Source organism: Miniopterus natalensis, chromosome 19 (assembly GCF_054644295.1).
Source record: "Miniopterus natalensis isolate mMinNat1 chromosome 19, mMinNat1.hap1, whole genome shotgun sequence".
Lineage (NCBI taxonomy): Eukaryota > Metazoa > Chordata > Mammalia > Chiroptera > Miniopteridae > Miniopterus > Miniopterus natalensis.
Genome location: NC_142099.1, coordinates 9,609,570 through 9,635,382, shown reverse-complemented (window position 1 = coordinate 9,635,382; position 25,813 = coordinate 9,609,570). Strand labels below are relative to the sequence as shown.

The following is a 25,813-nucleotide window of genomic DNA, read 5'->3' as shown; positions in this document are numbered from 1 at the left end:
CGGGCCTTTCAGAACAGACTTGGACTTCCGGCAGCAGAGGGCTGGAAAGGCACACTAGCTGCAGCAAACGCCCCGTGTCTGTACACCCTCTCCTCTGCTGAATGCTCCCTCGGATGACTTCCTCATGCACAGCCCACACACGTTCCCCCCGCCTCTCCCCTCCTCCCTGGGGTCAGTCAGCTTCGTGCTTTCAAAGACGACAGGGGCAGGCGGTGGGCACTCACCAGGCTGACACACGCACTGGAAGCGGTTGACTTTGTCCACACACTGCCCATTGTTCACACAAGGGTTGCTCTGACATTCGTTTATCTCCAGCTCACAATGCACACCTTTGAAACCTGAACAAAACAAACCACACAAGCGGCTTAGAAAGAGAGAAAGGTATATTCTAGCCAAGGAAGCACAAACTTGCGAAGATGACGACGTGCTCTATGAGCAGGGACATTTCTGTAGAGGACAGGGGACAATGCCACGATGGTGACAGTTAGATCCCACAGGGAATCCTCTGGGACATCCATGTCACTGTGAACAGGGGAAGAAGTTACCTCCAAAGACACTGGTAACACCTAGAGGCCAACAGAAACTAGGCCACATTCTCTGACCAGTCTGGGCTTTGCTCTCAGGACCCCCACTGGGGGATCCCCACTGCTTGTTCCCAAAGACCAGCTAAGTCAGAGATGCTGCTGTTCTCAGGGTGCAAGTCAAGGTCAGGAGGCCTCCCTGGGCTACAGTGACTGGCATCCTTAGTGAGGCCCCCAGGCACTGTCAGCCTTCACTGTGCACTGCACTCAGCTGTGCTCTCTGACCATCCAAGAAACAGTGTCTGCAGAAGAGCTCCAGCACACAACTAATTAATCATGTGTCATCACCAGGGAGAAATGGCAGGTCCCAACATAACAATGGGTAAAATTAATTCTATAAATGGAGTGGCATGGTATTTGCAATACGTAAGGGAATCAGGAAAGCTTGCTATTTAAAAGATTCTTATGGTAAATATTTTATTCAAGAATACTTGCATAAAAACATTCCCTTCTGAAATCTTCCGTTACACGTATCTGAGTTTTGGGCTTGTTTAACTGGGTCCTCCCAGCCCTAAGACACTAGGACAGCCTCACTCCTCAAGGGTCCCTTGGCTGGGAGCCCTGTCATTACTGGGAAGGAGATGCTGACAGGGCTCATGGTATGGCCACGCTGTCCTGAGTGCTCCCCCTAAGAGAGGCACAGTTTAGTTTCTCCTGTCTAGACCCCACACTCGCATGGGCCCAAGTACCTGGCATGCACAGACAAGTGAACCCTCCAATCTTATCCAGACAGGTGGCATCGTTCTGGCAGGGGTCCGAGTGGCACTCGTTGATGTCCATCTCGCAGCGAGGCCCTGCATAACCCTTCAGACACTCACAGTGGAAGGCACCGTCCGTGTTCACACATTTTCCTGCATGCTCGCAGGGATTGCTATTGGCTGAAAGAGACAAAGCCAACGACCAAGATCAGAGCACGGCAGAGTTTCCTAAGTGTGGGCTACAGATGTGGGTCTCATTGTTACAATCATTAGGGCCAGGCACTTCATGGCCTGCTTCTCCATTTCCTATCTTCTTGTGAACAAATTAATTAGGGCAATCTCAACTCATGCGTCTCTGCTGCTCTTTTGTCCAAACTGTCTCTACGGTTGGGCTTTACATTAAGAATAAGTACAGACCGCCCATATGTTTCTGTTCTCAGAATAGAATATACGATTCGCTGAAAGGACAGTTGTAAACAGTGGGCATGTAACAGGAGATCTGAGGTTGGGGAAAACATGCTCCTAGAGTAAAATGTGCTTCAGCTTAAATGCGCTGAGCTCGGCAGACACACGAGGAGAGGAAAGCTGTGAACTCACCCATGGTGCACTCATCCACGTCTTCTGTGCAGTCGGCCCCTTTGTAGCCTTGTGGGCAGGTGCAAATATACTGGCCGTTCAGGGGGTTGGTGTCACACAGCGCCCCCTTGTGGCACGGATTGCTGATGCATGCATCATCCAGATGACACAAGAGACCTGTCACAAGAACAAAGAGAAAATGTCTCCACTGGAGAAGAGTTGTCTCTTTCACGGAGGAGGGAAAACCTTAAATTGGCTCATCAAAATCCACTACGGAGACTGAGGCCACTTTCCCCTTGGCTGACCCCTTCTCAGGAACATGCTGCAAAGTAAGGAGCTTGTGCAGACAACCCTGGTGTCCTCAGCCTAACCCTGGGCTAGGCCCCTCCTCAAGGACAGAGTTTCCTACAGGCCATACATGAGATGGTTAGATGACAGAGACAGGACAATGGTGATAACCTTCCTACCGTGCTGCCAGACTGAGCAAGCAAAATTAGGGGGTGCCCAGTTCAACAGTGATTTCAGGTAAACAAGAAATGATTTTCTTCTATGTCGAGGAGACTGCATGCATCCTGTATTTTATTTGGCAACCTACTTTCCCAAAATCATGCTACCTGGTGATCATGGCGGCACCGGCATTTCACTAGCCCCAGAAGAAAAAAAAAAACCCAGCTGAACATCATCAGCCTATGCTTGGGCAGTCTTTTAATAGTGTCGACATTCCTGGCTCGAGTGCCCTCAGGACTCTGAAGATATTAGCAGGCCCCATGTTCTGCATAGTTCACATGGGAACTGGATTTTCCACTCTGCAATTAGGTTAAGAACAGGTAGCTAAGGCGTCTTCCACAAAGCTGGAGGTGGGGCCCTTGCAAAGGCATAGATATGAGAACATTTCAGAGTGGCTGGGCACAAAGCTCTCTCAGCTAAGCTACCTGCTTCCACGACACTCTTCTCTTCATTGCTCTCTATGCCTAGAACCAGAAGCTGTTACGCTGAGGGGCTAGAGCAATGTTAACTCTGAAGTCAGTAAAAATCCACCCTTAGAGGAGTATTTCTATGACATTGAGAGCAGGAATGCACTTAAATGCTTCCGTCCTGCCTACTCCTTCTGAGTAAATGGGCGACTTCTTAATATGAAGTGCTTACATCCATTTAATAGTAATTTTGTCTTAATTTCTGAGGTGCTTTTCAGCCTAAGATCTTAAGGAGGTCCATAGATGCTCCCAAGGCAATAGCGACTAACTCGTTTTTTAGGATGAAAAACTGTGGTACATAGACTTGAGATGACAGCCAGAAGTGATGAGGGAAAAGACTAACTTCCTAGCACCCTGGCTAGCGATTACGTTTCCAGAACAACCTTGAGTGATACGTGCCTACCGGTGGTAATTACAAGGACACAGCTGCCGGAATGAAAGGAGGCAGAAACCCTGGATGCCCAGGGGTCCCTTCCCTAGTGCCCAGCTCTGCCCTTCTGCCGGCCTCACCTGTCTTTCCTTCTGGGCACATGCAGGAGAAGGAAGCCACCCGGTCAATGCAGGTGGAGCCCGGCGTGCAGGAGGCGAAGGCGCAGTCGTCGATGTTCTCGCTGCAGTCGTCTCCGCTCCAGCCGTTGACACACACGCAGCCGTAGCCCCCGTTGCGGTTGGTGCAGGTGCCTCCATTCTGACAGGCGTTGGGCTGCAGCAGGCACTCGTCTACATCCTCCGTGCAGAACTGTCCTTTGGGGGGGAAAGTGCCTTTGATCAGGGCTCTTAGGTCTCAAAGGAGTAGTAGCATAGCAGCCCCCACACATTCTTCACCCGAATGTGACTTGCCTGAAATTAAGGCAAGCGGAGTTCACAGCAGATCAGGTTCCCCCATGAATTTTAAGGCCACCTTAAGCCATCCAAATGATATTTATTCTAGGCAAGTGATTTAAAGAAAATAAAAAAGGGAGTCACTATCCCCAGGGACCCTCACAACATGAGAATTTAGCCAACCTGTCAAAGAGAAGGTAAGTCTTTTAGGATTCTTGATTCAGTTAAATCCCTGGGACAATGACTATATAGAGCGAGGGGAGAAAAGCAAGAGGCGAGTAAGGAAAATGAGAGGGATGGAACGTGAAAGTCAAAATATTTCGGCAGTCCCTCTGTATCTTGACCATCAGTGTTGATAACCTGTTTATGACACTGCACAGCAGTATTGTGGGATATGTCACCACCGAGGGAGACTTGGTGAAGGGTATTAATACTTCCGCTACATGTGAAATTGTAATTATCTCAAAATAAGAAGCTTAATTTTCAAAGATGAAGCTGAGGGTAAGCAAAGGTAGAGAGCAAAGATCAAGGATGATAAAAGCCTCGGTAAAATATGGCGGGAAAACCAGAGCCAAGATGATGACACTGAAGCACCCTGTGCTCAGCCTGAGGCACCCACGCTTCAAGGACGTAGATTTGTGGGCTAAGACACAGAAAGGTGACCCAATACAACAGAAGATGGAAAAGGGACCAGTATGCTCTGCCTGAAAAAGGGCAAACTGGAGGTGATAAACACAAGGCCGTTGATTGCAGGTCGCTACAAGAGCAATGGAGGGGAGACCACGGCAAAGGCTCTCGGGACCCATGACACGGAGTAAGAGTATGTCTTCAACATGCATGCAAGGAATTTGTGATTAGCAAGCAGTGCCAGGCCAGCTGAAGTGCAGAACAAGTTGATGAATTGGTCTTATTGGAGGTCTTTTAATACCAGTTTTGAGAGCTATCAAAGGGAACGAATGTTCAGGCCATTTGAATTCTCTAAAACACAACGCAACAAACAAGTGGCTGAAACTAAAAAATCTGAAGCTGTCCCTAATTCTTGCTCTGTAAAAGAACTCAATGAATAATTCAGAAAGGTATTCTGATGAAGAGGCCTCTGAATAAAAAAGCACATGACACTTCTACTCAGAAAATGCCAAGGCTATCCCTAGTCCCCAGGGTACCTGACAGTAATTCAACTGGCTCAAGTGTTTCCAAGAAGCCTGCAATGTGCAGGCTTCACTGCGAGCAGAAGCTGGTGTGTCCCATCGAACCTAACTGACCACCCATGCTCTACTTCTATTCTTACACCACTCTTCACCCTCACTGTTACACCCGTTATTACAAAACCAACACCACTCTATTCCAGTTATTTAATTGCACATCTGTCTCCCATTACTTGGCTGCAACCAACCTCTCAGTTCGGGAGTAATTTTTTGTATTCCCAGCTAAGACCCCACCGCCTGGGGTGGCGGGATGGGTGTGTGAGCACCTCGGGAACTCTGTGCTCCGCACGCCCCTTCTGTGCTCCTCTCCTTGTCCCACTTCATCTATATAATTCTTGAAGGAGCCACTGTGTCTTTACATGACCATGCCCTCCTGGGCATAACTGACTGGTGCAGGATGAGCATCTGATACAAGTTACATATCGCTGTGTCTCTTTCCAAACTTTTGGACTAGGGACCCTTTGCCACGCGGAATAAAGGGATGAAGCGGCCAGTCTACGAAGACAATGAGAAGTCCACGGGGGAGAAAGGAATCAAGTTCATGGTTCTAGTTGTTCCCGAAGCCCAACTGCTCCAACCCTTTCAGGGGCATAGCTATTCTGGGAGATGTCCCTTGCAATGGTTTCCCTAATTTCAGAATAGGATCTGTCCGCTGCAACCCACAGTACTAACGAATACAGAGTGAGTGAGTGTGTGAGTGTGCATGAGTCGTGTGAGTTGCATTTGTGCCTGAGTTGCGTGCATTGGCAATGACTTCCCCCAGGGCAGATGATGTCATTTGTTACAGAAGCTTTGCTCCCTTGTTGCACTGACAGACATGCTACCTCAGATACAGACAGGTGTGTAATTAGGATACAGGCGGGATTTAGAAATAAAAACATGACCGAGAAGTAGGTGAAGAGTTGCTGCAACCTGGAAGTTACTGAGAATCTTGTCACTTACACTTACGCTAACTTAAATATCTAAGCCGCCCTCAAATCAAATGACTTGCTGAATGTGAGCAATGTGGATGTTGTTTTTCTCTTTTTGACTGGCTCTGTGATAATTCTGAGTATAAGACACTGTGTTTAAAAATATCTCACATATTTCTTATGCATTATAATACCCAGACACTAAATATTGTGATGAGACAGACTAGGTAAATAAACAGTGCTCGGAATGCCAGTGTGGCACTCTTGGGAAAGGAAACCAAAAGTCACCGACTGCCTACTACGAAGCAGGCATTGTGCTTGAGCCGCAACAAAAATTCCGTCATTTCTAGCTGAGGAATCAGGCTCAGAGAGGTAAAATAACTTGCCTACTGAGCAGTTTCCTGCACCCAAGGAGAACTGGGATTTGAACTAGAGCTACCTGACACTAAAATGCCTAACAAAGACTTGAGATGTGCATCTCAGCTTATGGAGACCAACTCTGCGTGGCTCAGCTTCCCCGGCACACAGGGGCTTGGGGAAGTGGAGAGGAGGAAGACGGTGAAGATTAGTCACGACCCACACAATCCGATTACCGGAGAAACTTAGGAGTGCAAACTGCCATCCAAAAACCAAATGTACTTCTGGGTATATAGCTCATTATTTTTTTAATGAGGTCAGGTGAGGTCTTGAGATTGACTTTGAAGGTTAAATACCATCACTGAACATCTTAGGACTATACATCTGTCAGATGTTGTTCACCAGAAAAGTCAAATCTGGAGCCAAGAGTGCACGGGCTTATAAGAATTTTCTGCAGAATGGATTGTTTTTCTCTAGGTTTTGGGCACATTTCTCCAGAACAACATTCCTTCCCAAGCTCACTTCTGCCAGAATTTTTTTCCTCCTCCTAATTCCAATTCTATCAAATAGTTTTTAAATTCAGAAGGTAGAAAATAGTAACCCGGGGGCCCCTAGGTTGCTTGTTCAAAAATTCCTAACGGGAAATCTACTAAGGCACTGTGCTTCCTTCGTGTCATTACCCTCTCGGCCTAGGAGGAAACCAATGCCGAAGCCTAAAAATAACAAATATGGCTCAGAAAGGTAAGATAACCTTCCCATGGTCATAAACCAGTAAGTGAGAGCACTGCCATTCAAAGCCAGATCAATCTGACTCTAAATCTACTGCATTCTACAGCAGCAGTTAAGTATCCGGCCCTGGATTTGATCAACAAGATCTACAGACTAGGTCCCTGATCCTAGGTCCTAAAGCACACCGAGAGGGCACAGGAGCATGAGACAATTAAAGAGCACCCTCGTTAGAAATGAACACAGGCAGGTCACTACATATTGACGTAGGAAAACTCCTTGGTGATCATCTGGAGGGGTTGGGTGCATTTAGGTCACTCAGCTTTTCCCACGACACCCTGGGCTGGAGGGAGGTGCTCACTGAGGGTGGTAAGGTCAGGTCTTGAAGATATCAAAACAACTAAAGTATATTCTTTGGCTGGGGTTTAAAAGAAGAAAGGTTGGTCCCGGCCAGGGTGGCTCAGTTGATAGGAGCATTGTCTCGTATACTGAAAGGTGCTGGGTTCAGCCCGGGTTAGGACACATGCAGAAGGCAACCAATGGATGTTCTCGCTCTCTCCCTCCCTCTCCCTCTTAAATCAATGGGCATATCCTCAGGTAGGACTAAAAATAAAAGTAAAATAATACAAGGAGGAAGTCTGGAGCTCGTTTGAAGCTTTGAATTCGACTATGAATTCTGAATTTGATGCAACAAGCAAAGGGAGTTATCGTAGGTTCATGGGTGGGGGAAAGACAGGGCCAAAATTGCCTTTGAAGATTAGTCTGCCGGTAGAATATAGGAGGCGCTAAAAGCCAACGGCTTCTTGTTAACAGGGAGAGAAGGAGGGAGCATGAAGTTATGAGCTACCTAACACATAAAAGCCTCTGGTGAAAAGGGAGAGCTGTGTTGTCTCCGTGCCTGACCACGCTACTAAATCTTCAGTCCAGACAAGTCTCAGCACGCATCGGCATCTGTCTCAACACACACACTTTGCTGGTGAGCTCCAAAATAGGCTGTCTGAAGCTCAGGTAGGCAAGGTTCTGAGGGCATCAATGACCCCCTCTTGGTAATTTCACCTGCCAGATATCGCAGGCTACAGCCATTAACGCTGGGACCGAGGCCCTTCCCACTTTCTGTGTGTAAAAGAAAAAGAAACCGCCTGTTTTTAGAAAGTACCTTCTCTGTTGCCACCAGGAGTCTGGGCTAACTTGGCATGAGATGTCACACTACCCAATCCTTTGCTGACCCCTTAAATGCTTACAGCCTTTGGTAGCTACTGATAATTTTCTGGCTGATGGTTTTGCCTCATAAATATATCTCAAGTACATACCTTACCTGAACACAATTTACTCCAGCCATGATGGCTTACTGTCAGTTCCTTAAACATTAACTTCTTTCCTACCTCAGAGCCTCTGCATATCCTGTTCTCTCCACCTCGACTATTCTTCCCCATCTTATGTAGATGGCTAGTCACTTCTCACCCTCTGACCTCTCCTGTGACTTAGGCAGATCTCCCAATTCACATCCATGAGGGCAGGGACCGTGTCTGCCACTCACCTCACTTTACATGTCACTCGCTATACCAGACACTTGGTATCGGTGGTAAAACAGACCTTAGACCTAATCTGATGTGCTCATTTTTAGATGAGGAAACTAGGACCAGAGAGGGACAGTGATGCGTCCACGTTTGTACAGCTAGTTGGAAGGAGAATTAGAAATAGATAAAATTAAAAATGGAAATGGTTAAGTGCTGATGGCAGATCAAGCTGATCTGCAACATGGGGAAGGGGGCTCTGAGCAGACTGTTGAGGGACAAGGCAGGACCGAAAAACACAGGGAAGAGCAAAAGGCCTCAGCAGTGCTACTCAGGATGATGACGCTATTAATTCACCATTAGAAAAGCAAGTCTGCTGTACTGGTTTTACAGGAGGAGGGTCACCTTCATGCCAATCTTCTCTTATTGCCCCCAGCCTATTGCCTGAAAATCAGAGTATGTTATGGGTACCACTGTGGCCGTAAATATAACAAGGAACCCAAGAGGACTGTGCTGAGATGGAAACCATGACCTGGGCCTCATCAGCATCAGGTTCTAGCCCAGTGGGCTGCAGACCACGAAACAGGCACCATGGTGAGCGGCAATATGCCGGGATGCAAACAGCCCGCTGTGGCTCTCTCAGGATACCACAAACAAACCATCAATCTGACGTGGAGTCACGAGTGACTGAGAAGTAAGAGGAGGAGGGGGGAAAAAGAAAAGAAATGATCACTGAGCCTCAGCCCTTTGGGAAGAAGCCCTCTCCCTTCCTAGTCATCTCTCAACTGTGAAGTGTGTGGGAAAAACTTTTATCACATCAATGGCCCTGCTAAGGGTCAGCTCTCATTGCAACGGCAATCACCACAGAGCACACAGAAAAAAAGAGCTTGGCTGGCCCTTGCCCTGACCCTGCTACCTCCTCTTCTGTGGTTAAATCAAGAGAATCCAGTCTCCAATATGCCCTCCCAACCGGCAGTCACCCAAGCTCCTGAGGGCTAGAATTTCAGCTTTCCATTTCATAGCAGAGCGTTCTGAGAACCCCTGTCCTACCAAACCTGCTCCTCTAAACACGGACTTTCCATTCCGCTGCTGGAGTGAAGGACCAGAGGACAAGGTTGGCCTGCCTGCTGGGGACTGAGGCTGGTCGGAGCATTCTGTATAAATATTAGAGCCCACAGGGTGTGCCTAATGAGAGAATGTCTGTGCACAAATACACAAGCACAAATGCATCTACGAGGCCTGGGGTATGCAGTGCTAAAGGGATAGCGTAGGGTGAGGGATACATGTACGGGTAAATTCAAGAATCTCAGTGACCGTGAATGTTGCCTCTATTCCTAGACGACGTCACCTTTTTCTGGACTCCTCATAAGCCTGCTTTCCCTGCACCCTGAGCTATGCATTTTTCTAGAGTCACCAGAATGATATCAACATGTACAGTGGACTGTGCCATTTGCCTGTTAAACCCTTTGATGACTTCCATTATACTTAGGATAAGGCTCTAAATCCTATCCAGGTTTTCTGCCTACCTCTCCAGTCTCTCCTTTTCAGACACCATTAGCTCTACCATTCTGGCTTTTTCAGACACCACTAGCTCTACCATTCTGGCTTTTTCCCAACTTCTCAAAATTATCACAACCTTTCCTCCCTCAAGGTCTTTGCACATGCTGTTCCCTGTGCCTGGAACTCTTATCCTCACCTTTCTCTAACTAATTCTGACTTGCTGTCCACATCTGACATGCCACCTTCTCAAAGGCACACGCCTACCCCAAGCTCAGTTATTTCTGCCTCTTAGTATGCTCTCTTCCTTTTCCTGAACGCATTTATTATAGTTCAAAATTTGGAAATAATTATCTAATTTATGTCTGTGCTCCTTACTAGACTGTGTTCCTTACTAGACTGTTCCTTCTAGAAGAAATGGGTGGTAACTATTTACTTCATCAGTAAATCCCCAATGACAGCCCTAAATTTGGAGAGGTGAGGGTGGGGCAGAAACAAATGGAAAATGCCGTACCCCCATTCATTCATTCATTCATTCATTCATTCATTCATTCACTTATTCAACAAGTATGTATATACTACGTGCCAAGCCTGACCTATACACACTGGGATTATAAACAGTAGTGAATAAAACAGCTGTGGCTTCTACCCAGCACAACTTATAGACAAATGCAGGTTTTACAATCAAACAATTATAAAGAGGGCGGTAACAGCTCCAGAAGGTACATGCAGCCTTGGGAGCACAGAGCAGGAAGGCAGAACAGGGTTACATTCTCCAGGTCCAGTTGAGGATAATATGTTTCACTGGGAAGCTATAATTATGGGACCTAATGGCATCTCGTATCAAGGCAGGGTATTTATTTACTTTTTTGACAATTCACTTTCCTATAGACTGCCCCTTCAAATCACCTAAGTTTGCATTAACAACAAGAATTTATCATCCAAACATTAACAGTAATGGCAGTATTTGGCTCCATACTCTAAGGTCATGGTGTCTCCTGCTTTAACTATTTCTAAAGTTCTTTTATCCGTTTGTTTACTGCTATGTAATCCAAACCCAGATGACTCCCTAGAGCCAGAGATTGCACAAATCTTAAATCAGAGATAAGTACACCAGAGTATCTTGGGAGCAGACTCAGAAGTATGCCATCTAATGCTACCTTAAAGTCAGAATAAGCTGCATTACAGCCGAATAAACTTTAAGTTACTGAAGCAAGGGGGTGGGGAGAGACTTCATATGTTAACCAGGTGGTGTAAGAGTGTGTATGTGTGAGAGCATGATGGAGTGGAGAGTATTTCGGGCTTAAGGAAGTGTATGTGCATAGGTTTGAACAGAAGAGAGAACGTGGCTCATTTGAGGCAATGGAAAAAAAATCAGTGTGGTTCAATTACAAGGCGTGCATCGGGGAGACAGGGCTGCAGAGGGAGTTCTACGCAGAGCCTTGGGACTCCATCCAGAGACAAGCAGGACCCGCCGAAGTGCTCTGAGCCAAGAAACCACAGGACCCATTTGTGCTCAAAAAGCCCACGCCACTGCTGTGGGGAGAATGGACTGAATTCCATCTCACCCTTCCAGTCAAAAGCAATTTAAAACTCTGGGAGTTCCCGGGCTCCCGTGGTCTCTACAGCAACAAGAAAGTCTGGTGCATCTGAGGCAAATTCTGGATGCAGCAGCACCAAAGAGCACCCAGGCTCAGACTGTGTATGGCGAGCGATGGATGCTGTGCCAACGCCGGACGTTCCGAAAGCTGAGCCCTGGCGCAGAAGAAAACGGTGCCAGGCCTCAGTCCCCCTGCTAGGAGGCCCATGCTCTGGCTCCTTCCCTCTCCATGGCGCTGCTGGGCTCCCTTCCCTGGGAGGAAAAACGAACTGCAGAAACAGAGAGGACCTAGATACAATGAGTAAATATTATAATAATATAAAATAAAATGCAGTTAAAGTAAAAATCAGAATTGGAAGCTAAAAAGGACAGAACTAATATTGAAGAAAAATAAATCAGTGTTATGAAGGAAAGGCTTAAGAAATTCTCATGAAATGCAAAGGGAAACACAGCCAATCAAAATAGTGACAGAGGAGATTTCGACCGTGGAAGAATGAAGATCTGATGTAAAGGTAACAGGTGTCCTGAAAATGCAGAACAAATGAAAAAGACGGTACTTTCCAAGGTGAGAATACACGAGTCTGCTTCTCCAAAGGGCTCAAAAATGCCTATAAGCAAGACAGGTTACAGATTTGATTTGAGAGAGAGGAGAGACGGAGAGCCCTTGGCTTGTCTGACACTATAATACTCACTTCCCTATAATACTCATGAGAAGAAGTAAAGGGACGTCTAGAAACTTGATAAGATTAATGTGTGACCCAAGAATTCAACATCTAGGCAAGATGCCATTTGTATGTGAAGGCAACTAAACCAAAAGGTATTTTCCAAAAATCCAAGAACTCTGAAGATATGCCAACATTTAACTTTTCTGGGGGGAAAAATAAAGATGTACTCATTTAACTGAAAAAAATAAAATAAAATAAATAACTCTAGGAATGAAAAGGTTATGATATGAATGTACTGGTAGTTAACACAAAGCAAATTACACATAGAACTAAGTCTAAAACATTATAAAGTGGATTATAAAACAGTATAAATATCAAGAATAATTTTAAAAATATATGTATAAGATTTTAAAATTCAATACTAATAATACTATAATATGAATTTTAAAATGCCGGATCACATAAACAAAACCTGAAGAGTGAAGAGACAATTTTCTTCATCTTACAGAAAAGGCAATTAGCATACAGCTCCGTTTTGACACTAAAAAAATAGAGAAATGGACTCAAATCCAAATTTTTCTAAACATGCATACCTTTAAAAGTAAGCAGAATGCTAAATACTATAATTTAAAATCACCTCACGCCTACCTATTGTCCTCATGGACCATTTCCACCTCCTTAAATGTCTTAAGCACATGGTTCATGTTCTTTCCACTCTTTCCTCTCCCATCTCCCATGAAATCAATATCTGGGTTGGGGACCAATAACGTCATCTGAGCCAAGAGTTCATTTTCTCAGCTCAACAGACCTCCACGTCTACTCCACAGCACAAACATACTCACATTCTGGGTCTCATTATATGACATTCATCGTTCCACTTCCAAGACGTCCGACGTGGTACACTCTCTGCCTGTAGCGTCCCATCTCTCTCCTTGCCCATGCCCAACGACCATTTCACCTAATTTATCCCTCACTACACCCCGTCAGAGTGAGCCCCTCCTAAAGGACCCAGTTCACTAGCCAACCCCCTTCCAGCTGTCTCAACCCTTAGTCTAGCCAAGGTTCTCTGGTCGGTCACATGAATGAAGTTTCTGTTCCCGTAGCCCCGGCCCTGTGTCGCCCTCTCCCCTTTCCAGGTGTACGAAACACTGAGTACGTGACTCTGCCTACTCCTCCCCTTCCTCCGGCCTCAACACCCACTTTTCTTTTTAACTCCTCGCAATCTGGTCTCTTTCTCTCCTTCACATTGAAACTACATTTTCGAAGGTTTCCAATGACTTCAAAAATTCTGATGAACTCTGTGCAATGATCATTCTTATTTGAGTCTCCCGGTTGTCGTTCGTTCAACAGCCATCATGTTGAAACTGGACCCGGGGATGTTGCCGTCAGTAAGACCAGCTCCCAGGCCTCCGGAGGCTGAGAGTCCATGAGGCAAAGCAAGTGCATGAACCGGGGAGAGCAGAGAACCACCACGGGTGCCACGACAGAGGCGTGCAGAGGTGAGTCAAGGGCACAGTCTTAAAATGCACCCGACTCAGCGACGCCATAATGGGGGCCTTCTTCCATACTCCCACACATGCCCTCTGCTCACCTTCCTTCTCCGGATCCCTTTCCTCGCCCGTGTCCTTTAGTGTAGACATTTCTCTCACAGCTCAGGTCCTGACACTCTGTTCCTCTCACGCCATGCACTTTCCCTTACGGGCTTGACACGTGCCCAGGGCAACCCAAATCAAGACTCAGAATCTGGGTCCCTACTTCTGTTCTGACCTCCTGGGTCTTACTGCTGAATGTTTCTCACTTGGAAACCTCACCTCAACCTCACCATCATCTCTAGCCCATTTCTCTGACAGTCCCCACAGTCTCCCATCACTCAGATTCAAAGCAGACGTTAACCCTTCTCAGCTTCCCCCTCACCCAATGGAGTACTTGGAGGGTCCCCAATTCCCATCCATCCCTCTTTCAAACTCGCGTCTACTCATACTTTCTACCTCCTACCGGGGTCATGTAACTTCTTTCTTTCTAGTCAGTTTGATCTTCCTTTAAAGACAGAGATCGGTCTACGTCTTCACGTCTCTTATGGCATCCGAATGCGACAGCTACTCAGTAAGTCTCTGTTAGTGAAGCTACCTTACAACCATTCTGGGGGGGGCTTTAAAAGCCTGGAAGTGAAACTGGATCTTGCCTGGAATGTAGCCAGAGCCAGACAGAGTCATGGACAAGGGCAGAAAAGATCCCTCAGTCCCACCTCTTGCATTTAGTGTGTGTGGGGGGGAGGGGGGTATACTAGCCACTCATCCCTGTTGCCACCAATACAACCACGAGTCAGCTTGGTGGTTAGCACCCTGGCAGTCTTCCCAACTGATAGCCAATTGAAATTGGGGTGCGGAAGCAGAATTCCCCAAAACAGGCTTATTATCAAGACCTCGCAAGCAAGCGAGTTGCCAGCAGAGAAGCTGAAATGGGAGATGTGTTTTCCCATTCCCCATCCAGGACGCGAAAGGGAACTTCCACAGTCCCAGATATAATTAAATAGCTCCCACTCGCAACCAAGAAGAACAGAAAAGTGGTTGTGAGGGAAGCCAACCAGAGGCCAGCCTGGAGTGGGAACGTTCAGTTCGAAATCCAAATGCCAGCGTGCAAAGACGCCACTTCCTGCCGTAAGGGGCTCACGCAGCTCCTCTGGCAGTATGTTCCGAGCTGATTCATGCCAAAAAATTTTCCTGAAATTGGAGCAAGCGACAGCCAAGGGAGTCTTAGCCCACATTTCAGGCTTGTCGTGTTAGAGAGGAGAGCTGAGAGAAAAATGCGGCCGGTTTTACTTGACTCACAGCCACCTAACTTCCACTGTACACTTCTGCTTAGTGTCCCCGAGCACCGTTCCAAGCCCAAGCTGAAATTACATTTCTGGGTTAATAACAAGCACAGGAAAATAAATCACGTCTGCCCTAGGACTGAACCCAAAGCCAAAGGCTGCCAGAGAGGAATTTGTGAGTGGAGTTTAGAGGCGACTTTAATGCTGAAGGAAATGAACCTTTAAAGAGAAAATTCAAATAGCAATCCACGTAGACAAAACATTAATCTGCAATGCCTTAGTTAATTTGGGGGCCTTTCATGACTTTTGTTTTCTTAAGTGGCTATCTGCCAGGGCAGATCTTCTCTCGTAAGATGGCTGATGGCTTGGGGCCAAATAGAGTAACAGTAAAAAAACACGTGTGCTCGGGCTTCGTCGAATCCTCGGGTGTACTTGCGTTTTGTAAAGGGACCTATCTCTATAACAAGATGCCAGTAAAAAAGCAAATCATTTGTCTAACCCCAATTCCATTTGTTTCTTCTGCCTGGGCCTTATAGCTTGTCTAGAAGGGGGCTAGTTTTTGAAGGCACGAACTAATGCTAACCTAGACAGCCACGTCAGGTAACAAGGTTCTGTGTTGGGCCATATGGTAAACAGGTCAGCTACCTGCTACTGAGAACAAAGGTCTGAAAAGAGCTCTAGTAACTGGTGTCATCTATAGAATAATTCTACCACCGTAACTCGGTGCTTCCCACACCTCAAGCACATAATAATGCAAATGCTGACGTGGGGAGGTTATCACAGGACGGTATGGGACCGTGAAGAAGCCCAGAGGAGAACACTTAGTTCAGCCCGGAGAGAAGTGAAAGAGATCACGGAAGGCTTCCTGAAGGAGGCAACCACTTCCTCTGAGCCAGGCAGGTAAAAAACGGTGAGGACGACAGGGAGAGGAGTGGAGAAGGGAAAACTAGAGAAAAGGAACGGCATAAATAGAGACACAGGGTGTGGTAGACACAACTGGAAACCGTTCTCACTGCTGAAATATGAAGTAGTGCTGCATGCACAAAAAGCTTGGAGAAGCAGACGGGGCTGAGGCCAGGAAGGACTCCATTCACATGAGGTGGAAGAACCTTGGACTTGATCCTGTCAGTGATGAGAACAGCAACACACAAGGTTGTCACTGGAAAGCAAAGAACTGGGAGGAGCGAAACAGAGGAAGGAAAACTGTGGTGAGAAGCCAAAGGCTGAGGGCCACTTTAAATGACAGCGGATCGAAAATAAATAAATACGGCCACGCTGAACTTACCCATCATTTCTGCCACCCCTCCTACAGAAATACAAGAGCACGTGGAGAGAGAAACATCTTACAAGGGCCTTCACAGGAAAGAGATATTTATTAAACGTCCTGGGGTAAGACACGTTGGTAAATTGTCATTTCCCTGGGAAAGCTCCCCCTAAGATTGGGTCTCCCTCATTAATATTAAACCAGGAAACGGAGTGTGGTATCAATGAAAACACCTACAACAAAATCACAATATCGGTCCATCTTGACCGGCATCGGAAGCCTTAGAAGCACATAGAGCCTCTGTCATAGGGCAAGGGGCAGGTGGAGATGAGGCCAAGTTCCTCACGAGTATCTCAGCCCACCCAATACCACTGAGAGAGGCAAGGAGAGACAAATCCAGGTCTTTCCAGTTATTGTCCTGTAATTAGCTTCATGGTAATTTTTAAGTTGGGGGGGGGGGGGGGCGGGCGGGAAAGGTCTTTTAAAAAACTACCGGAGAAATGACAAAAGCTAAAGAGAGAACAAGACAGAAAGAGCAGAGGGTTGGGAGGGAAGGCCTAAGATCAAGACGCCGAGAAGAAATTCTAGGGGAAATCCAATTCTAGGAAGCCCAGTGGGAAAGTTTTAAATAAGGACAGTTTGGGGATTAAAAGCAGAAATGTGTGCCTTTCCAGGAAATCGTGTTACTGAAGTTTTAAACCCTTTTAACATTTTTAATTCACAGCCTACAGCTCTAAAAAGTACTCTAAATAATTAGCTGCCCGTAGCACTACCTACCGGGTAGTGTCGGCGGCAATCCAACATCACGGCTGCCTTGGCGGGCACCATCCCTCACGGGTACTGCAGCTTCTTCCTTTATACCTTAACTTATTCTTGGGTTTCCACGTTAAATCAATCAATTTATCCCCCCCCGAAAAGGCTCAGTTCTTAATCACTTAATTGTCTCCACTTTCAGTTAGATAAATAAACAGAAACGGGATCCAAATGTCTGCAAAAAATCACTTCACTTTCAAACAGAAGTGGAAAACCTGCCTAGGACAGTATCGGAAATCTCCACGACGCTGTAAAATTAAGCCATACTACTCTTCTAATATAAGAGGCAAAAAAAATAAATAAATCTATTTTTATCCTATGTACAAAAAGGATACCAGAAAGGACAAACTGGGAACGCAGGTGGGTGTCATAGAGGCGTATCGAGCACCCGCCGGCCCTCTGCATAGTTATAGGACACAACACCGCCAGAGAGTTCTGTCTGTGAGCAAACAAGCTCTGAACTCCTGAGATCTGTTACTTCCTTGTACTTTGTTTTAAGCTGGAGAGGAATATCCTGATAGCCTTTTCATATCATTATGAATATTCTTTGATACTACACCAAAACGTGACAAGCTGTAGTTTCTTTTTTCCAGCTTCACTGAGACATGACTGACATGTAGCGCTGTGTAAGTTTAAGGTACCCAGTGTGATTAGCTGATACACATATATATTGCAAATAATTACCACGATAAGATTAGTGAACACATCCATTACCTCACACAGCTAGAGTGTGTGCGTGTGCGCTGAGAACATTTATATCTTCGCACTTAAGCGTGCTCTCTTCCTCGCAAATATTTCTTACGCACCTACTCTGTGCCAGGCAATGGGCTGCATTTCCCAGGGAGCCTCCGAGCCTGTCAGTAATGCTCCTCTCTCACATCTGCCCCAGCACCTAGCACGGGGCTGAGTCAGAGCAACAGCCCAATAAATCCCTGTGAACACATTTCTTGAAGTGACCCCAGGAGGACGCAGACGGTTAGCACAGTGACCTAGCACAGACCCCTCTGGACGAGGCCTATTTCAGGAACAGCCTGCGCCTGGTGACAATGCGATTCGCCGCGCTGTACCTACCTGTCCACTGAGGGGGGCAGCGGCAATTGTAGGTGTTGACGCCGTCCACACAAACCCCTCCATTCTGACACCTGTGGTTAGGGCAGTCGTCAATATTCCGCTCACAGGTGCTACCTTCAAAACCTGGTGAGAGAAGAGCAAGAGGAAACGATGACATCTGTGCAGAAGTGATCTCCTCTTATCGCGCAGGGCATGGTCATCGGAACAGACCGGCTTCATCATTCCAGCCGGGCGGCCTGCAGCTGCTCAGCCCAGGGCTCACTACATTAAAAAAATCCCCCAGTCCTCTGCCTTCTCTTGCCTCCAGCATAGCTAGACAGTTAAAGTGACTCACTGTGCCAATGGCATGCTTTCACAGTTACCTCATAAGTGTTTCAAAGTGTTTCATGAAATAAAAGCCCAGTGAAGATAAATCTCTACTTGGGACAGCGATTTACTGGTTCTTAAAAAAGGGAGTATTCGATTTACCCCAGCTCCATGCTAGATTAATGAGAAGAACAGATAAAAGATTATCTAATTAGATTTAAATTCCTTTCTTTTTTCCTTGGGATGGTTATTTGGGAAAACTAGACAGGAGTAAAAGGCATAAGGAAAATATTGAACTTAAAGTCTGAAAATAAAAGTCAAATTCCAACCTCACTACCTGTAAGCTACTTAACACTTGGTAAATGCCTGACTCTGCATCAGCTCTCTCGTCTGTAAACGAGGCTGCCTCCATCTGCCTGGCCTGCCCTTCTAGGTTGCTCTAAGTGCCACATTATAAGTCAAATGCACTATAAATATAAAAAGCTCTCTGAAAATGGGGTAGCATTATTACTAACTAAACTTCCCAACACTTCAGGTTCTCCACCCTCCTGTACATTTATAGCACTGCTTCCTTCCTCTTGATTTTCTCCTTTTATGAAAAATGAAACTAGCACATCACACTTCACCCTAACTAACTACAGTAATTTATGTATCTGGCTTTTCCTCCTATCTCCTTGCTACCAAATTCCTTAGCTATTAAAATAGAAGACGACCAGCTTTAAAACGAGAGAATGTTCACTGAGCATTGCCCGATTTGAAACACAGTATGACTTTGTACTGGGCCTCTTCAAAACATCCCTAAGGTTCCTCCCTCACACTCAGAACACTTACTGAGTCTTATACTAGGCACTGGGGATATAACAGTGAATGCAAGAGACAGGGTCCCTGCTTTCGGGGCATTTGCAGCCTGGTGGCTGGGAAAGACATCAGTCACACCTTACCACATCTTACCACGAGCTACTGTGGTCGTCTACCTCTGCTCTGTTAAGCTGGAACACGGCTAGTTTCTCTGAATGTAGCGGGAGTCGCGCAAATGTGTACAAATCAAGTAGCCGAAGTAATTTCCCAGAGGCCAAAGGAAATCACTTCATAGGAGATGGGGGTAAGTGAAAGCCGGGCTGAAGAGAATTCTGGTCCTCTCTGTGTTTGGTACTCAGGCCATTCAAACAGATGAATCACTAAGTAAGTTTGAGAAAGACTATCAAAATTTCTGTAGACTCAGATTTATAAAAACTTATCATATCATAGCTCATGTGTCTGTTGAAGTCTATGAAAGTCTTACAGATGGGCTGAGTCAGACAACGTTTATGATAAAGTGAGGGCAGATCCACAGATGCACCAAGCAGCAGTCTCTGAGCAAGAACTGAGGCCAGTGCTCTTTCGAGAAGTTAAACATTCAGCTTTAGAGTGTGGGAGGGAAACAGGGCTCCTGGCCTACCACTGCGAGAACTTGTGCGGTCTGATTGGTCTGGTTATGTTCTAGAACTGGTGATGGTCACCCTCCCCCTACTCTGATTCTCTGATGACTGAGACTAAATGGTATTGACTAGGGTGTTGGGGAGATGATGAAGCCCTGGCAACCAAGCCATGAGGACTGGAAACTGTGGCCCTGAACTTATTTGAGCCAATGCTACAGCTAGCTGAATTCACCGACCACAGACAAATTAAGAAAGCAGAAGCATTTCGGCATAACCACAACATATGAGAAATAAGATGTTTTCCTTGTATGACCGACTGGTTGTTTTTTTGAGGCAGTTCTTCCATGCCAGTAGGTAGGCAGGTAAGAAGGAGAGAGGGGAAAGAGTTAACTCGTGGTTAAAGCGTAGCCTCTGAGGCCAAACTGCCAGCGTCACCCAGGTACCGTGAAGAACCTGGGTGAACAAGCTGCTCAAACCTTTCCTCTCTGGGGGAGTTAACAGGACCGACCGAAAAGGATTGCTGTACAGATTATAAATGAGTTAGATATTTTAAAACACACACTTAATTCAATAAACGGTACTGGGGAAATTAAATATCGACATGCAAGATAAAGGTAGGCCCTTTCCTCGCACCACGCGCAAAAATTAACTCCGGATGTAAGAGTCAAAATTACAGACCTCTTAGAAGAAAACTCGGGAGTAAGTCTCTGAGACTTGGACTAGGCAAAACTTTCTTAAATATGACCAAAAGCACAAGCAAAAGGAAAAACAGATCGTTTGGACTTCATCAAAATTAAAAACATTTGGGCTTCAAAGGACACCATCAAGAATGTGAACAGGGCCCGGCCGGGCGTGGCTCGGCGGTTGAGCATCAACCTAGGATCCAGGAGATCGAGGTTCGATTCCCAGTCGGGGCACATGCCCGGGCTGCGGGCTTGATCCCCAGTGACTCTCTCATCATTGATGTTTCTGTATGTCTCTCTCTCCCTCTCCTTTCCTCTCTCTGAAATCAATAAAGATATATTAAAAAAAAAAATGTGAACAGGCAGCCCACAGAATGGGGAAAAATATTTGCAAATCGTGTATCTGATAAGAGATTTCTATCTAGGATGTAGAAAGAGCTCTTAAAACAATAATAAAAATACTATAAATAAATAAATAAATAAAATAAAATAATAAATAAATAAATAAATAAATGTTCTAATAATAAAAAGACAACCCGGTTACAAGTGGGTAAAGAATCTGAACAGACATTTCTCCAATGATATACGAATGGCAGATAAGCACATGAAAGATGCTCGACATCATCAGCCATTAGGAAAATGCAAATCAAAGCCACAGTGTGATATTACTTCACACCTACTAGGATGGCGATAATAAAAAAAAAAGACAGATAATAAGTGTTGGCAAGGATGTGGAGAAACTGGGAAACCTCATACACTGTTGGTTAAAACGTAAAATAGTGCAGCTCCTTTAGAATACAGTCTGGCAGTTCTTGAAAAGGTCAAATAGTTACCATATCACCTAGTAATTCTTCTCCTAAGTATATATCCAACAGAAGTGAAAACGTATGTCCACACAAAAATTTGTGTAAGAATGTTCATAGCAGCGTTATTCATAATAGCCAAAAAACTAGAAGCAGTCCGAATGTCAATTAACTGAGGAGTGAATAAATAAAACGTGGCAAATCCATACAATGGAATATTATTCAGCCATGAAAAGGAATGGAGTTACTGCTACCTCCAACTACATGGGTGAACTTTGAAAACATTAAGTGAAAGAAGCGTATCACACAAATGACCACATATTATGTGTTTCTATTTATATGAAATGTCCATAACCAGGCAAATCTATAGAGACAGAAATTAGATTAGTAGCTGCCTAGTGCTAGAAGGGAGTTGGGGGGATGAGAAGTGAATATTAATGGGTATAAGGTTTCTTCTGGAGTGATAAAATGTTCTAAAATTGACTGTGGTGACGGTTACACATATTTGTGAATGTACCAAATACCACTGAATTTTACACTTTAAAAAAGCAAATTACACAGTACACAAATTACATCTCAGTAAAGTTCCCATATGGAGGGGAAAGCACTTAAAACAGTACCTGATGCATAGTTTAAGGGCTCTTCATATATTAGCTAATACTATTCATCAACGAGATCAACACATCCCTCAGGAACTGTCTACCCTAATCCTTCCACATTACAGATGAGGCGGCTGGGGAGCACGACCTAAGCTTACCTGACTAGTAGGCAGGAGTCTGGGTGACCTAGGGACTTCACCCAGTTCCAGCCGGAATGCTCTCTGGGGCCTCAGAGTTCTCTGTCAATAATCTGAAAAACCGACCTTAGGTCAAAAGTTCCCATGTCTGAGAAAAACTGAAGCCAAGTCAGTTCTCCAAAGTTAAGGCAGGATTTATGCTTTAAAAACAGAGATACCGAACTCCTTTTGGAAATAGCTGGCGCATTCTTGCAAGGAAGTCTGCACGAGGGCGGTGGGTCAGGCTTTTGCGGAAAAGCGGCGGTGCAATCGCTTCTTAAAAATACATTTTTAAGGTTTTGGGGGAAAGGGAAGCAGACGAGTCTCAGACCTGTGTGTGGGACGGGTGCAGCAGGCTCACACGGAGGCTCCCATGACCGTACTGAAAGGAATCTACTGCTGAAAGCCAATTCACGTCCTTAAAAGGCCACGAGGAGAGAAATTAAACTTAGAAGGAACGTTTTCAGCCGCGCTGTTATAAAACTGTGGGCCGTGTGGCTGACGGATAACGACAGTGAGGGTGGGGAGCAGAAAGGGTCTCCTGAACTTGTCATCCCACTCGGAGAACAGCATCTCTCCGGGGAACGTCCCTGTCTTTGCGTTTTCAGAGCCCGGGAGGTGTGAGGGGGGAAAGGCGAGGGGCAGAGGCACAGAGGAGAGAGGGAAAAGGGAAAGTGAGATGGCACAGCCCGGTCTCAGGAAGGGAGAGGAAGAGGCCAGGGATGCCTGGAATCGGGGGACAAAGGCAAAAAGGTACAAGTCTTCAAGGCTCTCTCTCCTCCCACCCCCGAGAAAGAAGCACCTGGTGCCATCTGGGTCCAACTGCATTTCTTGGCACATGTTTCCCACCTTCTGAACGAGCCCGGGTGAGCTCCCGGACCCCCATGACCGGCCCGAGTACCCCCCGGCCACACCACCGGCCCAGGCTGCGCCTCCCTTGGGGGGTCTCCTTAATGTCCCCCACTTTCCTTTCTAACTTTATCACCAAAGGAGTCACGGCAATGAATAAGGGATCCAAAAGAAAGAAATTCAGTACATTAAAAAAAATGATATAATACAGGGATTTTTCTTCTGGACCTCATTCAACTCATTCACACGTCAAATATTCATTGAGTCTCAATTTTGTGCCAGGCACTAAGCTGGTGGTACTGGGGGGAAAGTTAACGCGGAGTATCTGCTGGGAAAGATAAAATGAATGATCTGCCAGAGGTTGCCCAAGACCCCAGAGGGTCTCTAATGCCCGAGTGGGCAGGGGAAATAGGCGCCTTTGACACCCTGTAAAGAATGAGCTCTGTCTAAAAAGGTGGGGGGGATGGAAAGCTGAGGAGACAGCGTGCGCAAAACTACAGAGCCCGGGAGAACAGGACACACCTCAAGAATATGGAGCAAAACTGGCCTTGGGCCCACGTCGAAGGAGCTAGCGCGACGCACCCGGAAAGGGGAATGGGCAGATCTCTGCATCTGCCCCACAGAAACCTGCCAGGACACGGCGGCCACCGTGCCGAGAGGACGGCGCAGCCGGTGAGGGAGGAAGCAGGCACAGCTCCAGCCGTTCTTAAGCCTCGGAACGCGCTCCAGCTTTATGCCAATGCTACGGGGACACGTCCCGTAATCGCCCCATGAAGTACAGGGGTGGTTTACAAAGGACCAACGCTCACCGTCTGCAGAGGACAGGTCAGGCAGCTTTGTATGAAGTTTTAAAAAAAAAGCGCAGAGGGATAAAAAGCTGTGGGAGAGGAAGAAAAAGGGAGAGAGTACGCGGAGGGCTTTCGCTCCAACCGCGAGCTCGCGAGGCACAGCCAGCAGGTTCCGGCGGCCCACCGTTTTCTTTTTAAAGTGTCCACAAATGCAAAACCAGCCTAACTCATTCTGTCCCCAGCTTGTTGGCCCGAATCCCAAAACTGAATCCCAACGATTCAATAATTTCTTTTCTACTTTGCTCTTACGTTAAAATTATTCTGCTGAGCGCCCCGCCGCGGGGCATCTGCCGAGCGCTTTGCTTGAGGGCAGCTCACGCAGACCTGGACTACGGACAGTGGCTGATCCAAGGAGGAGAAGAGATGCGATTCCTTGGTTTACGTCTATTAGCTCCCCCTTGAATATATTCTGTTTCCTTCCCTCTGTGGAGAAATCCGTCTTTCTTTGTCACACAAGATGAGTCATTTTTGCAGTTTTAATCCCCTCCCAGGAGTCTTACAATAAAACTAAGATGGACTCACTGAAACAATAGTGCCTTTGCAGGAAGAGAACTGTAATTAAGCCATTCCAATATAATCACTAACGTATGTGGGGCTCACTGACTTTTGGAGTGAAAAGCCCTCTAACATGCTCCTTCACCAGTTAGAGGACATGGGAACAAAGGGAGGGGCCCACCGGGGCCTGAGGTGCAAGATACCAGGAAAAAGTCGAGAAGAGCAAAGTGACACGCCCAGAACGGTGACACTCTACTGAACTCAGTGGGTCAACCAACATCTGCATCTGTTAAGTACCTGGCACCGCTGTTAGCTGTTTGGGACACATCACTAACAAAAACAAAGATCCCGGCTTTCACGCTGGAGAGGGGAAAAGACAGACAATAAACAATAGACACATGAAGTAAATTATATACCGCAAATTATATAGTAAGGAGATACGGGTTACAGAAAAAGTTGACAAGGGCCAGTAATTACGGGGGGCTAGGGGGGATGGTGACAGTTTGAAGCAGGGCGAGGGGTGGGGGGGCGGCCTCTGCTGGAAGGGCAAAGGCCTGAGATGTGGCGGGAAGCAGCCGCCCGGGAGCCACAGGATCCCTTCCCAAGCGACTCTGCCTCCCGCTGGCTTGGTTTCCCCATTTTTAGAAGTGAAATATTGATTCTCTTCAAATAAGTGTTATTTACATTGAGATAGTGATGATTATTTTAAGTAACATTTCAGTCATTCAGAATAGCGTGGAGGGCAAGGGAGGGAGGGGAGGGCAAGGAGAATGGTATTGCATTTATAAAAATAAAAAAACTTTCTAAAGGACAAATCATCTTCCAGGCACTAATTCCTATGTGGAAATAAAGTTGATATTTTCCAAACGCCATCTGGGACTTAAGGGCAATGAACATAAAAATCTTACAAATGGTGTAAATACCTATTTATTCACGGCGTTCGTTACTGCATCATCTATTGTTTTCCATTCTTTTCTTAACTTCCTTCTATTCACTGTCCAGGCTGATGTCATCTGTTTAACAGATCATGGGTGCCAGCAAGAGCTCGTCTACCTACCCATCTTTAAGTGTCTGCAAGATGTCCTACACCGGCTGATATGTAACAAATACTAGTCGATCATAACTAGGAGTATCTCTTTTTTCTTATAACATGAACCTACTTTCCTTTTTAACTTGAACGCCTCAAAGCCTTTAACAGAAGTTTCATACATATTCTAAGCACCTTCGGGTGACAAGCAGTGCAGGGCGGTGCATCGAGATGCAAAACACAGGCTTTGGAAAGACCCTGCCTGGGTTTCGGGACTCAGCCTGACCACGTGACAGCCGGGCAACTTCGGGTAAGTCACTGACATCTCCAAACCTGCCCTTACTTCACCTGGGAAAACTGGAAAAAAAAGAATACCTGTCCCCAAGGTTTTGTGTCAATGAGCTAAATGGATGCAGAGGAACCTGGCACAGTGCCTGACTCATAAAAGGCATTAAATAAATATTAGTTTTCTCTTCGCCAAATCTCCCCCACCCCCCGCATCCCCAGCACACACACACACCCC

General features: G+C 46.2%; 1 protein-coding gene across 1 annotated transcript in view; it reads right to left on the bottom strand.

Moving 5' to 3' along the window:
• Positions 1-25,813, bottom strand: part of NOTCH2 (notch receptor 2) — a 125,917-nt gene that overhangs the window by 41,926 nt on the left and 58,178 nt on the right. The window contains exons 5-9 of the mRNA XM_016223344.2: positions 18,087-18,209; positions 3,340-3,573; positions 1,877-2,032; positions 1,271-1,459; positions 225-338 (exon numbers count right to left, since the gene is read on the bottom strand). Of these exons, the coding sequence (XP_016078830.1) occupies positions 225-338; positions 1,271-1,459; positions 1,877-2,032; positions 3,340-3,573; positions 18,087-18,209 (816 nt within the window). The remainder of the gene's footprint in view (positions 1-224; positions 339-1,270; positions 1,460-1,876; positions 2,033-3,339; positions 3,574-18,086; positions 18,210-25,813) is intronic.